This window comes from Mesoplodon densirostris, chromosome 10, assembly GCF_025265405.1.
Source record: "Mesoplodon densirostris isolate mMesDen1 chromosome 10, mMesDen1 primary haplotype, whole genome shotgun sequence".
NCBI lineage: Eukaryota > Metazoa > Chordata > Mammalia > Artiodactyla > Ziphiidae > Mesoplodon > Mesoplodon densirostris.
Window position 1 is genome coordinate 69712320 of NC_082670.1, and position 15898 is coordinate 69728217.

General features: G+C 39.8%; 1 protein-coding gene across 1 annotated transcript in view; it reads right to left on the bottom strand.

Annotated features, from left to right (window-relative positions):
- Positions 1-15898, bottom strand: part of SMARCC1 (SWI/SNF related, matrix associated, actin dependent regulator of chromatin subfamily c member 1) — a 182434-nt gene that overhangs the window by 100326 nt on the left and 66210 nt on the right. The window contains exons 10-12 of the mRNA XM_060109245.1: positions 14893-15014; positions 11378-11502; positions 7436-7495 (exon numbers count right to left, since the gene is read on the bottom strand). Of these exons, the coding sequence (XP_059965228.1) occupies positions 7436-7495; positions 11378-11502; positions 14893-15014 (307 nt within the window). The remainder of the gene's footprint in view (positions 1-7435; positions 7496-11377; positions 11503-14892; positions 15015-15898) is intronic.

Consider the following 15898-nt stretch of genomic DNA (forward strand, 5'->3'; position numbering starts at 1 on the left):
AGACAGGGGTCAGGATCTACAGCCTATACAAGCTACCTATATCTATACAAGCTAAATCAGGCCCACTGCCTGTTTTTGTATGGAATCTGGGAAATTGACTCTCAGTGTGTTCCTAGTCAATAGTTAACTGATAAGAAGGATGGTTCGCTGTGTCTAGACTGTGCACAACGCAGCTTATGATAAACTTCTGCAGCCTGAAATTCTGGTATGTGTGAGGCAGAGGGTACCCTACATTGCCAGTAAAAACACTGATCTTAGACTCTCAAACAAGCTTCCCTAGGTGAAAACACTGCATGTGTGTTGCTGTGGGAAGAGCACACTCTGTGCAATTCCTCACGTAAAGGAGAGAGTGTAAGGAAGCCTGCACCCAGACTCTGCCTGTGTTATTTCCCCTTATGATCTGTTTATGCTTCCTATGTTGCTGTGATATATGTCAGCCGTGAGTACAACTATATGCTGAGCTCCATCAGTCCTTCTAGAGAATCTCCAAACCTGGGGATGGTCTTGGGGATTCCTATCACACCTGCAAGTGAAGAATGATCTTTTTATTTTTAAATGATTAAAGAGAAAATCAGTAGAAAAATAAATATACCATGATATATCAAAAATTAACTGAAATTCAAATTTCAGTGTCTATAAATAAAAGTTTTATTGGAATAAGCCATGATTATTTATTTATATATTATGAATGGCTGTATTTGCATTACAATGGCAAAGCTGACTAGTTGTAACTTAGACCTTATAGCCCAAAATGCCTAAAATATTTACTATCTGGCCCTTTTTAGAAAAGTTTGCCAACCCCTACTTTAGAGGATATAAGAAGATGAGTAGTATTTTAACAGGTTATAAGGAACAAGGCTTCAAACATTTAACTAAATTTTATGTACCAGCCACCGTCCAAGAGCTAAGGGCACGGGCTTCCCTGGTGGCCCAGTGGTTAAGCATCTGCCTGCCAATGCAGGAGACATGGGTTTGAGCCCTGGTCCGGGAAGATCCCACATGTCGCGCAGCAACTAAGCCTGTGTGTCACAACTACTGAGCCTACACTCTATAGCCTGTGAGCCACAACTACTGAAGCCCATGCACCTATAGCCCATACTCTGCAACAAGAGAAGCCACAACAATAAGCCCACACACCACAAAGCGTAGCCCCTGCTTGCTGCAACTAGAGAAAAGCCCGTGTGCAGCAACGAAGACCCAGTGCAGCCAAAAATAAATAAAATAAAATAAACAAATAAATTTATTTTTTTTTAAATGCTAAAGACACAATGATGAACAAGAAAAAGTCCCTGTCTTTATGGAGTTTATATTCCAGTTAAAAGTGGCAGGAGATGGAAGAGAAAATAAACAAACAATAAGATATCAAATGTTGCAAACTGCTATACACAGAGGGAGGAACACTCCCGAGCTCATTCTACGAGGCCACCATCATCCTGATACCAAAACCAGACAAGGACGTCACAAGGAAAGAAAACTACAGGCCAATATCACTGATGAACATAGATGCAAGAATCCTCAACAAAATACTGGCAAACAGAATCCAACAGCACATTAAAAGGATCATACACCATGATCAGGTGGGGTTTACCCCAGGAATGCAAGGATTCTTCAATATACACAAATCAATCAACGCGATACACCATATTAACAAACTGAAGGAGAAAAACCACATGATCATCTCAATAGATGCAGAGAAAGCTTTCGACAAAATTCAACACCCATTTATGATAAAAACCCTCCAGAAAGTAGGCACAGAGGGAACTTACCTCAACTTAATAAAGGCCATGTGTGACAAACCCACAGCCAACAACGTCCTCAATGGTGAAAAACTGAAACCATTTCCACTAAGATCAGGAACAAGACAAGGCTGCCCACTCTCACCACTATTTTTCAACATAGTTTTGGAGATTTTAGCCACAGCAATCAGAGAAGAAAAAGAAATAAAAGGAATCCAAATTGGAAAAGAAGAAGTGAAGCTGTCACTGTTTGCAGATGACATGGTACTATACATAGAGAATCCTGGAGATGCTACCAGAAGACTACTGGAGCTGACTGGTGAATTTGGTCAAGTAGCAGGATGCAGAATTGATGCACAAAAGTCTCTTGTATTCCTATACACTAATGATGGGGAATCTGAAGGTGATATTGAGAAAACACTCCCATTTACTATTGCAACAAAAAGAATGAAATATCTGGGAGTAAGCCTACCTTGGGAGATGAAGGACCTGTATGCAGAAAATTATGGGATACTGATGAGAGAAATTGGAGATGATGCAGGTAGATGGAGAGCTATGCCATGTTCTTGGATTGGAAGAATCAACATTGTGAGGGTGAATATACTGCCCAGGGCAATCTACAGATTCGGTGCAGTCCCTATCAAACTACCACTGGCATTTTTCACAGAACTGGAGCAAAGGATCTCATGGTTTGTATGGAGGCACGAGAGACCCCAAATAGCCAAAGCAATCTTGAGAAAGAAAGGCAGAGCTGGGGGAGTCGGGTTCCCTGACTTCAGACTGTGCTGCAGAGCTACGGTGGTTGAGGCAGTGTGGTGGTGTCACAAAAACAGAGGTGTAGATCGGTGGAGCAGAATGGAGGGCCCAGAGGTAAAGCTGTGCACATATGGTCACCTTATCTTTGATAAAGGAGGCGGCGGGAGTGTACAGTGGAGAAAAGACAGCCTCTTCAGTGAGCGGTGCTGGGAAAACTGGACAGCTACACGTGGAGGAATGAAATTGGAACACTCCCTAACACCATACACAAAAATAAACTCAGAATGGATTGAAGACCTAAATGTAAGGCCAGACACTGTTAAACACTTGGAGGAAGGCATAGGCGGAACACTCCATGACATGGATCACAGCAGGATCCTTTTTGACCCACCTCCTAGAGAGACGGAAATAAAAACAAAAATAAACAAATGGGACCTAATAAAGCTTAGAAGCTTTTTTTTTTTTTTTTTTTTTTTTTTTGCGGTATGCGGGCCTCTCACTGTTGTGGCCTCCCCCGTTGCGGAGCACAGGCTCCGGACGCGCAGACTCAGCGGCCACGGCTCACGGGCCCAGCCGCTCCGCGGCATATGGGATCCTCCCAGACCGGGGCACGAACCCGTATCCCCTGCATCGGCAGGCGGACTCCCAACCACTTGCGCCACCAGGGAGGCCCAGCTTAGAAGCTTTTGCACAGCAAAGGAAACCATAGACAGGACAAAAAGGCAACCCTCAGAATGGGAGAAAATATTTGCAAATGAAGCAACTGACAAAGGATTAATCTCTGAAATTTACAAGCAGCTCATGCAGCTCAATATCAAAAAGGCAAACAACCGAATCCAAAAATGGGCAGAAGACCTGGGTAGACATTTCTCCAAAGAAGATAAGCAGATTGCCAACAAACACATGAAAGAATGCTCAACATCATTAATCATTAGAGAAATGCAAATCAAAACTACAATGAGGGCCTCCCTGGTGGCGCAGTGGTTGAGAGTCCGCCTGCCGATGCAGGGGATGCGGGTTCGTGCCCCGATCTGGGAGGATCCCATATGCCGCGGAGCGGCTGGGCCCGTGAGCCATGGCCGCTGGGCCTGCGCGTCCGGAGCCTGTGCTCCGCAACGGGAGAGGCCGCGACAGTGAGAGGCCCGCATACCGCAAAAAAAAAAAAAAAAAAAAAAAAAAAAAAAAACTACAATGAGATAACATCTCACACCTGTCAGAGTGGCCATCATCAAAAAATCTACAACAATGAATGCTGGAGAGGGTGTGGAGAAAAGGGAACCCTCTTGCACTGTTGGTGGGAATGTAAACTGATGCAGCCACTATGGAGAAGAGTATGGAGGTTCCCTAAAAACTAAAAATAGAGCTACCATACGACCCAGCGGTCCCACTACTGGGCATATACCCTGAGAAAACCATTGTTCGAAGGCAGTCGTGTACCACAGCGTTCACTGCAGCTCTATTTACAGTAGCTAGGACATGGAGGCAACCTGGGTGTCCATCGATAGATGAATGGATGGAGGGGATGTGGCACATATATAGAGTATTGCTCGGCCATAAAAAGAAACAAAATTGAGTTGTTTGTGGTGAGATGCATGGGCCTGGAGTCTGTCATACAGAGTGAAGTAAGTCAGAAAGAGAAAAACAAATGGCGTGTGCTAACACATATGTATGGAATCTAAGAAAGGGAAAAACGGTGGTCATGAAGAGCCTGGGGGCAAGACGGGAATGGAGATGCAGATGTACTAGAGAGTGGACTTGGGGATACGGGGAGGGGGAGGGGTCAGCTTGGACGAGGTGGGAGAGTGGCGTGGACATACATACACTACCAAATGTAAAACAGATAGCTGGTGGGGGGCGGCCGCATGGCACAGGGAGATCAGCTCGGTGCTTTGTGACCGCCTTGAGTGGTGGGATGGGGAGGGTGGGAGATGCAAGAGGGAAGAGATATGGGGATGTGTGTGTATGTATAGCTGATTCACTTTGTCACAAGGCAGAAGCTAACACACCACTGTAAAGCAATTATACTCCAATAAAGATGTTTAAAAAAAAAAGAAAGAAAACTGCTAGCTATACAGAGACTAAAAACAAAATACCTTTTAGAGAGGAACTGGGTGGGTGGATCCTTCAGAGCAAATATAGAGGAAATCCTCTCTGAAAAGGTGACATTTAAGCTGCAACTTGAGAGAAGGACAAAGCAAGCATTCCACAGAGAGGAAGAAGCCAAATCAAAGAACCTCAGGTACGGATGTACCCCATGACTTCACAAAACTGTGAGCATGAACAGAAGCTGAGAGAAATGAGCGGGACACAAGAGCAGAGTGCAATGATACAAAGCTTAGCACTAAAGATAGACAGTCCTGGATCTGAATCTGTGCTCTCTCACTTAATAGCTGTACACTTAGGAACGTTACTGAATCCCTCCAGTCTCTATTTCCTAATCAATGAATCAGGGCTAACATGGTTTTATGGAGAAACGCAAACATATGTAGCATGACGCCTGACAGGTACTCACATAACATAAAGATGGACCCTGTTCCTTGATTTGTAAGTTAGAGACAAACATCCGCTAAAAGCAGACGTGGGGTAAGTTACAGCACTACCAACACTGAGTCATCCAACTCTGCAGAGGGACTATTTTTTTCTTAGAAATTGACTAACAGAAAGAATTCTGGGTAAGGCCGTCAAAAATGAACTTTCTGTCCTTTGGGTCTTAGTAAACCAAAGGATAATCAACTTCTCACTAAATGGTGGTAGTACAATATAATGACTGCACTCTCTCTGGTCAACTTATACTATTTCATTTTAGTTTAACAGATTTTCATCCCTGAAGGAGTTTGGTACCCAACGGAAATAGACTTCTGATAATACAAAAGTAGGAGGGGCACCCTTCATTCTGACTCCTAGATGGTAATACTCAATAAATGTTCTCTTCCTCCTTATAGATGTGGGCAAATACACTCTCACCTCAGCCCCTGAATCTTGACCTTCCAGAGATCTCACAAAAGAAAGAAATGACTGGGTATACTTGGCTCAGTGACACATAAGGCAAAATATGGATCAGTTAAAAAACAAACAACTCTGAACAATAATTTTCAGCTGATGGATCAGTCACCCTTGGCATGGTTCAGGTTATAGCCAATACAGAAAGTCAGATGCTTAAATGATACATGGGAAGCCTGTTGGTCCCTGGATGAAAGGCCAGGACAACAATTTCAAATTCCAAAGAGCCAAACTCTCCAGCTATGGTCAGCAGCATCCACAGCCACAGCACTCCTGATTGAGACCTCAACTTGTTCACAAATACAATGGGAACATATCCTATACCCTATACACTAAAACTTTTAATCCAGTTGGAACCCCATCCTTTTCCTAAAATTGGCTTCAATTTGACTCCCCTGATAAAATCTACGACAAAAATACTCTTAATAGTCACATCACTTTTAAAAAGACAATTGTCCACTCCCTTAAAACTACAGAATTATTCTTTTTTGGGATATAAGTTTAAAAATATAAACTATCATTCTATTTAACAAATTGTCCCAGTGAAGAGTATTCAAGTCTTAACAATATTTTACCCTTTCACATTATTAAGAATATAAAACAAAAGACTGTTGATAGTTAGTTTTTGCTTTCTTGGTCTTTGATTCAGTGGATAAGTGACGGCTGTATCACAGGTGATATAAACTTAATGGAAAATGAAAATTACTACTAGTTACTAAAGATCCATATTCTATTAATAATGTTAAAAACAATTACGATAGAAGGATTTTGACAGTATCTTTTTTTTTATTTTGTTGACCTAATAACACCTTTATATAAACTGTCATCAAGACAATTTTCTGCTTTACTTTCAACTTAACCAAAAATAGAATCATCCACTGATGTACAATGACAGGCTTTATGCCAGAAAAATCAGGATGTATTTAGTGAAATGAAGTAGAAAAACTCTCCCAAACACGCACTCATGTCTGCCATCAAGAATCACAGCAGTTTATCTGAAATACAGAATTCACTTGACTAGGACACAGTGAAATACAAGTCTCATTTTCCACATAAGGAGATCCTGAAAATCCCTATTAGGTCTAAAATCCCATCAATTCATAAATTTAATATATACTGAAAACACGAGGATCCCCTTTGATTTTTACAAATGGAGAAAGTAAATGAGATCATTATATATATAACTATCCTTACTTTTAAAAACTGGAACAAGTGACTACCCTCAAATCACATCCAAGAATTAGACCTTACTTGTGAAAGTGTACTCTATAACTGGAAAATACAGTAAAAGGATGATGTGACTCTCATTTTATCCCGTTAAGGAAATTTTCTCTTTTTAAAAATATTTACTTATTTGGCTGCACTGGGTCTTAGCTGCGGCATGCAGGCTCTTAGCTGCGGCATGCGAACTCTTAGTTGCAGCATGCATGTGGGAACTAGTTCCCTGACCAGGGATCAAACCCTGGCCCCCTGCATTGGGAGCACAGTGGAATCTTAACCACTGGACCATCAGGGAAGTCGCAAGGAAAGTTTCTGTTGGCTTACGAAGTATTAACAGTCAACAGATTTTAGGTCTGAAGACACAAAATCAATTTGCACACGTTGTGAAACAAATACTTCAGGCAGATTATAAAAAGTGCTCTAATTATAACTGTTTCTTTAAAACTGAGATATTCTGATTTAGATATAATATTACCACCTTTGCTAGTTTGTAGGAAAACATTACGCTCTGAGAGAGGCAGATCAGTAAGAATGGAGAGAGTGGATCATAAGAAATTAAATTTCCTAATATGGTAGCAAACTAAACAACAACGGTACTAACATAGCCATAGATAATATCTGTGCTAGAAAGCATAGCATCTGAAATCTCTCAGTAAAGAAAGGATTATCAAGGGAGCTGACATATTCAAGAGACAAAACTGTACAGATTTTCTGATTTTTACCTAGATCTGCTACAGTTCCTCCTTTAACAGGTGTATTTTCACTATCTTTCTTTGGGTTTACTAGAAAGAAAGAAAAAAAAAGAATTATGTTTTAGGGGGAAAGTTCAACTTGTTTTTAAGAAAACAGAATAGAAGATTAAAAAATACACGACTCTCACTGCATCTCCACCATCATTCAGTACTTACCTTTGTGTAAAACCTACTCCCCCCTTCATGTAAAAACCGCAAGCCCAGCTGAGAAACATTAACACTTAACGTAACAGACAATATTCTGTAAGTAAATAAGCAGCATTTTTTTCATCATAAAAGCAAACAATACAGAAATGCAGAGAGCAAACCCTGAAAAGAACCTTTCAACCCCTTTACCAAAAGTATTTTTTGTGTTTTTTTTGTGCACCTGTGGATTCCCATTTCTGTGCCATTCATTAAGACAGACAAATTGAGGGAGAACCAATACCTTTTATACATCTATGTAGACTTCAAAACATTCTGAGGGTTTTTAAATCTTACAGATATAAAGTTATCATACTGTGCTTATTTCCTTAGTACTTTACTTTTCTACTTTTGTACTTAGGTTTCTACTTTTGTAACTGTGTGCCTGTGTGATCTTTCCATGTATTTTTAGTTACGTCTCTTTCATTTTTAATAGACACTCTGTCTCCATGACTGGATCATGAGGTAACTAGCCCTATATCAATGGAAACTTTATTTATTTTCAATTTTTCATTACTGTGTAATCAACATTCTTTTATAGTTATCTTATGCATGCATGTAATTACTTAATATGGATTATGAAATTAAAACTGTTATTGTACAGTTTTTTAAATTTAATAGATATAGCCAAATTGTGTTAAGTGCCTTCATCAATTTATACTTCCATCAATAGCATTTGAGAGTACTCACTTCCTCAAAACAGTTGTACTTTGGGAATCATCTACTTTCTAAGTTTTGGAAATCACATGGATGAAAAGTTACTTTAATGATTTACATATCCTTGGTTATGTGAGATTAAGCATCTTTTCATACATTTATTGATCCCAGGTTTTTTAATAAAATTACCAGTACATAATACTTTGTACTTTATTCCATAACATTTAAGAATCTTTATACATATTTAGGGTTTTAATTCTTTGTTTGTTAAATGGGTAATGAATATTTTCTCTAAGACTAACACTTGTTTAAAGTACATTAGTATTTGGAAATTTACTTTTATAGTTTTTTTTTTTAACTAATTAATTAATTTATTTTTTGGCTGTGTTGGGGGCCACGCTGGGTCTTCGTTGCTGCGCGTGGGCTTTCTCTAGTTGCGGCGAGTAGGGGCTACTCTTCGTTGCAGAGTGCAGGCTTCTCATTGCAGTGGCTTCTCTTGTTGCGGAGCACAGGCTCTAGGCGCACAGGCTTCAGCCATTCTGGCATGCAGGCTCAGTAGTTGTGGCGCATGGGCTTAGCTGCTCCGCGGCATGTGGGATCTTCCCGGACCAGGGCTCGAACCCGTGTCCCCTGCATTGGCAGGCGGATTCTTAACCACTGCTCAACCAGGGAAGTCCCTACAGTTTTCTTTTTAAATTGAGCACTTTAATCCACCTGAAGTTTAAATTCTTATATAAGATACAAAGAAGAATACTAAAATTTACAGGACTTGTGGAACAGTCTGATCTTTTCCCATATATTTGGGTTGCTAAATTCATAATAATTTAAATTTATTCACAAATATAGATCTACATTTGAATTTCCCATTCTATTTTTTCTTTTTTTGGCTGCGTTGGGTCTTTGTTGCAGCATGCAGGATCTCTCATTGCGGGCACAAAGGCTCTTCGTTGCAGCACGAGAGCTTCTCTGTAGTTGTGGCGTGCTGGCTCCAGGGTGCGTGGGCTCTGTAGTTGTGCTTGAGCTCCAGGACGCATGGGCTCTGTAGTTTGCAGCACTGGGGCTCTCTAGTTGAGGTGCTCGGGCTCAGCTGCCCCGCAGCACGTGGGATCTTAGTTCCCCAACCAGGGATAGAACCCGTGTCCCCGCACTGGAAGGCAGATTCTTTACCACTGGACCACCAGAGAAGTCCCTGAACTGGCCATTCTATTCCACTGATGAATGCAGCCATTCTTGTGTCTAAACCATACTACATTAATTATTATAGCTTCCCAGTTTTATATGGTTATCTCTTAGGACTATCACCACCTTCATAGTTTTTATTTAAAATTATTCTTTTGATTGCTTTTGTGAATTTTCTCTTCTATATGACCTTTAAAATATATTTGTGTGGTTTTTATTGCCCAATTTTGTATAACACGGTGAATTTTAGAAACTCATATAACATTATAGATGACTATATTTTTCATTTCTTAAAAATACAAATGACTACTTAAAAAAGAACAAAAAAGAAAAATGTTGTAGGGATTACAGCACACATCAAAGTAAAATACATGAAAACATTACAAGACACGAGAGGGCATAGGTTAAACTATATTATGGTAAATTTCATACATTTTTATCTCAACTAGACAACGATTCTAAATCGATTTGATAAATTAAGGATATATTATATACTGTAAGCCCTAGAGCAACCACTAAGAAAAATATAGCTAAAAAGCAAATAGAGAATAAGAAAATCCATACAGACAGGAAGTAGTATAGTGGTTGCCAACACATGGGGAAAGGGAATAATTTGGACTAACTCCTAATAAGTACAGAGTTTCTTTTCACAGGGATGAAAACATCCGGAATTAAGACAGTGGTGATGACTGCACAACACAGTGAGTTTACTGAAAACCATTGGAGTGATTAAAATACACTTTAAAATGGTGACTTTTATGCTCTGTGCAGTTTAAAACTATGCTATATTTAGGGACTTCCCTGGCGGTCTAGTGGTTAAGACTGCTCTTCCAATGCAGAGGGCATGGGTTCGATCCCTGGTTGGGGAACTGGGATCCCACATGCCGTGCTGCATGGCCAAAAAAACCATAAAAAAACAAAACTATGCTATATATAAAAGAAACCAAATAAGTTCGAAAAGAAAAGAAAATAGCGAGGGGCTAGAATAGAACATTAAAAGCTAAAGAGGAAATGAGAGGGACAAATGGGGAAAAAAAAGCATGATTGTAAACTTAAACCCAACCGTATAGATAATTATGTTACATTTAAGTGGACTACATACTCCAATTAAAAACAGAAAATGTGTATACTGGGGGAAAGAACTAAGTCTCCACAAATTGATGTTTAAAAGCAATGCTTTACATAATTAGAGTGAAAGTAAAAGAATGCGGGAGAGGTACAAATTGAAAACATAAAATGTAAGAAAAAATTTATAGGACTGCTGAAGTCTTAAGTACAGTGGGGAATAATAAAACAGAAATTTAATGAAAAGGATGTGGTGAGATGAGGCTTTATTATTATCAGAGAACTTAGATTTCAAGACAAGCACTATTATGGCACCTAGAGACATGATACAAGCCTCAATTCATCAGAAGAACGATGATCTAGATGTATATGCCCTTAAACAGCAGAGCTTCAAAGTACAGAAAATACAGGAAGAAAAAAATTTAACAGGAATAAAGGGACAAACAGACAAATCCACAATCACAGTTAAAAAGGTCTAACATCTGCCTCCCAATAACTGATTTAAATAGGTTGAATTGTGCATAGATACGTACTCCATTTTTTCATACGTATATTGATTCTGTTGGGATTTTAAAACCATTAACTTTAAAGCATTACTAAATTTCGAGAATTTTTGATCATAGTGTGTTTTCCCGATAAATAGCAAAAGTATACCAAAAGATAGGGAAAGAGGGAATTTCACATATGTTAACCTTAAAGGGGGAATCTATTAATATTTGAAAGTTAAGAACTGGAGACACAGAGCAAGAACTGAATCATCCCATGGCACCGCTGAGAATAATTAAATCACGTCTAACACTCTCATAGTCTAGGCAAAAGGATACAAACCATTTTTTGGAAGAACAACCTCCTCTATGTTGGGTACAGGTGTTGGGTCTTCCATGTCCTTGGTAAGATCTTCTTGCTCATCTTCCTCTTTCTGACTTCTCCGCTTCCCATAAAGACTAGCTTGGCTAAAACATAAAAGATACACAATCACAAACAAGACTGACGATAGCTACTTACAGCAAACAATTTCAGAGGCTTTAACTACACTGTTAGAGAATCTACGTTCAGAATCACTTCAAAAGACAAACAGAAATAAAAAAAATTAGATACATTCCCCAAATTACTTCTAACCAGTCAAAAGGAAAAGAAAACTTATAAGGCACAAGAAATGACCACAGAAATTCTGCAATACAAATTTGCAGACAGTATCCTAAAAGGTGCTTAGTGTAATAAAAAAATATCTGCTATGGGAATACAGCACATATTTTATCTCAGATCATAAAGAAGCACATAAGAAATTTTCTCAAAGATATATACAAAAAACTGCTTTTTGTTTTTTTTGGTTTTTTGTATTTTCCTAGCTCTTTGTATCATCCAAACATCAGGAACTGCAAAGTAAAATCACTTAGGACAGTACTAACTTGTATTTTGTAAAAATTGCCATTGTTCTGGGCTTCCCTGGTGGCACAGTGGTTGAAAGTCCGCCTGCCGATGCAGGGGACGCGGGTTCGTGCCCCAGGCTGGGAAGATCCCACATGCCGCGGAGCGGCTGGGCCTGTAAGCCATGGCCGCTGAGCCTGCGCGTCCGGAGCCTGTGCTCCGCAACGGAAGAGGCCACAACAGTGAGAGGCCCGCGTACCGCAAAAAACAAACAAACAAACAAACAAATTTGCCATTGTTCTTTCACCACCTGAATTCAATCAAATCAACATTTATTTTTTAAAACTAACACATGCCAGGGCTTCCCTGGTGGCGCAGTGGTTGAGAGTCCGCCTGCCGACGCAGGGGACACGGGTGCGTGCCCCGGTCTGGGAAGATCCCATGTGCCGCGGAGCGGCTAGGCCCGTGAGCCATGGCCGCTGAGCCTGCACGTCCAGAGCCTGTGCCCTGCAATGGGAGAGGCCACAACAGTGAGAGGCCCGCGTACCGCAAAAAACAAAAACAAAAACAAAAACTAACACATGCCAGAAAGCATATTAAAGTTCAAACAAGAATGGAATGATTCCTTACCTTGAGGAATTACAGGGAATTCAGGACAGAAATCATTAACTACCTCATATAATGTGATGTGTACCAATACAAAGAAATGAATACAAGGACCACAAAAATACAACTCAGAGAAAGAGAACTGTAACAATTTGCTAAAAAGTTGGCAATGTTTCAGGATGATGAATAAAAGCATAAAAGCTTAAGGAAAAAAATTTCCCGTTTTGGGGTAGTCATCTAGAATACACCGACAAGGGAGGCAGAATGGAGAAAGAGCTTGCTGAGTCCTCACACTGCTGAGAGAACGCTCCAAGTTCTCTTTTTAGAGGGACAACACGTTGGCATAGGTTAGAATAAGGTATACAGAGTAAAAAAAATTTGTTTAATAAAAATTACATGACAATTTTTTTTAAGCCTATGAAACTAAAGGTGGCAAGGATATAAAATACTTCAAAATGAAGAAAAGATGCAGGGAAGATGAATATAACAAATGTTAGGAAAACAGGTTTCAAGATGTTTTAGTTAAATAGACTATTCTAAGGGGAGACTTAAATGAGCAAAGTCCTGCTCATTAGAAGGCAGATGCATTCAAATAAAGGACGTGCATACATTTATTTTGGGAAACTAAATTTGGTGGGTTTTATACTCAGAGTAGAGGCTAAATGCCACCACTGTGAGCATCCCAGACATCACATTTTGGTTCTGTGACCACTCATGTCCTGGCAGCCCATCTTAGCCCATAAAGGGGAGAGTAGCACATCGATTTCAGGCCCGGAAACATTTGGAAAAGTTGTTATGATATTCTTTACAAGGATCTCAGGTAGCTCTGAAATCTCTAAACATCAACAGTAAGTTTCAGAATGCAAGTTTAAGAGATAAGTTTACCCTCAATAATCCCCAAGAGGGCCTCCCTGGTGGCGCAAGTGGTTGAGAGTCCGCCTGCCGATGCAGGGGATACGGGTTCGTGCCCCGGTCTGGGAGGATCCCATATGCCGCGGAGCGGCTGGGCCCGTGAGCCATGGCCGCTGAGCCTGCGCGTCCGGAGCCTGCGCGTCCGGAGCCTGTGCTCCGCAACGGGGGAGGCCACAACAGTGAGAGGCCCGCATACCGCAAAAAAAAAAAAAAAAAAAAAAAAAAAAAAAAAAAAAATCCCCAAGAAAAACCTATTTTGTTGTTTTAATTTTTATGTCACAGTACATGTGACTTGATAAAATAACAAAACTCTTTTTATAACTGTAACTGACTCATTATTATTATTTATAAAACTGAATAAGAGTTTCTTAACTTCCCTAAAAGCTTCTACGCTTGGTTAAGAATGCTTCAAGTAAACTTACCCTTCAAGAAATAACATGATTCAAGGCATGTTCTGGGCAACAAAAGGAAATTTGGCTAGAGAAGAAAGTCACAAAAGGAAGCTGATGGAGAGAAGATGACTGCACTGTAAAGATCTACTTGACAACAGCCAGAAAGTTGACAAATTTACTACCACATGAAAAGAATAAATTTTGCAAACTGTCATTTTCTAAAACTAAACTATAACCTCTGAAAAATTGCTTAAAATATATTTTGAGGGACTTCCCTGGTGGTCCAGTGGTTAAGATTTCGCCTTCCAATGCAGGGGGTGTGGGTTCGATCCCTAGTAGGGGAGCTAGAATCCCACATGCCTCCCTGCCAAAAAAACCAAAGACCTAAAACAGAAGCAATATTGTAACAAATTCAATAAAGACTTTAAAAATGGTCCACATCAAAAAAAAAAAGTCTAAATATGTTTTGAGCTAGACAACCCTGAAATTATTAAGTATCTAATTAGTACATAATCATAAAATTATTATGTACTGTCTATCATTTATAGGTATCTACTTCAGGCCAGGCACTGTGCAAGGTCTTTAAAGTCTCACTTAATCCTCACAATAGAAACCTCTATTCAATAGAAACCACAATCTCTACTCAAGCAAGATTCACTAAGTACAAACGTGACTTACTGAATAAGGCACTACACTGCTGCAATTTGCAGAATATGGAGCAGACAGAGGTTCAACTCCTCTATAAGTCATTTGGATCATGTATGGGACAGGTGGTAAAACTGGAGAAAGACAGTAACTCTGGTGAATATAATTTCTTAAATTCCTTACCAGCCACACTTGTACCAGCCATACATACATTGATACAGAAAAAACGTTCTATTCGGAGATAGAAATGTACAAAAATGACATAAGATGCCCATCAGATAACATCCCATAACAAGATGAGCTATCAAAGCAAAGACTTCCAACCAAGTCAAAGTAAGACAAACGTCCAACGTAAATGTAAAAATCTGCAAAGTTCTTTAGTCTGTTTCAGTGCCTTCTGAATCATGTTGCAGTTCTTACCCTTTCTTCCCGCTCTTCTTCCTGGATTCTGTGGGTGTGGGAGGTGGAGGGGAAGGTGAATGTTTCCTCTTTCGAGCATTAGCTGATGCTTTTCTATCTCTTCTCTCTGGACTTCTGACTGGCTAGGAAGAAGTAAATGGAAGTAAATATCAGGTAGCTTTGCTGACTCCTCAGTTTCTACAAACCCTTGTCCAAAGGTGAGTTTTCACAAAGATAATACCAAACACAATGGTGCAGAGGAAATGAAAGGCCCAACATTAAGCATCCTGGACCATAAGCAGCCAGGAGACTTTCCCGGACCTTCCAGGTGATGCATCATCAATGGATATAATAGAACCATCCCACAGGTATTCAAACTATGCTACAAAACAGACATGCCCAAACCCCTCACAACTAAAAACTGTTCCTGTTCAAATTCTGTGTTCCCAGGTGGGAAAAGCGTTTTCAATAACCACTGGAAAAATATGAAACACATGCTATTAAATTAATGAAATACAAAGACTGGCTGAATGATCTTGTGAAAATGTACCAGAAACTACTCCTAGTTCATCATTAAAAGGAATTTAAGAGAAAATGACTCAAAAGAGGTAAAATTTTACAAGATTGCAATTTATGATTTAAAAGTCAACCCATAGGCGTAAAACTATCCCTATCTGCAGATGACACGATCTTATATATGGATAACCCCAAGGAATCCACAAAAAAACTATTAGAGCTAATAAACGAGTTCAGCATAGTTGCAGGCCATACATCAATATACAAAAGTCAGCCTGTAGATGATAAATTTAATACCAATTCAGTAAAACAGACAATAAAGAAAATACACCTAAAATGATCCAAAGTATTGCATCTGAGGTTGAAAAGCGAATCAGAGATTAAAACATCAATTACCCATTAATGATTGGGACTTCCCTGGTGGCGCCGTGGTTAAGAATCTGCCTGCCAATGCAGGGGACACGGGTTCAAGCCCTGGTCCAGGAAGACCCCACGTGCCGCGGAGCAATTA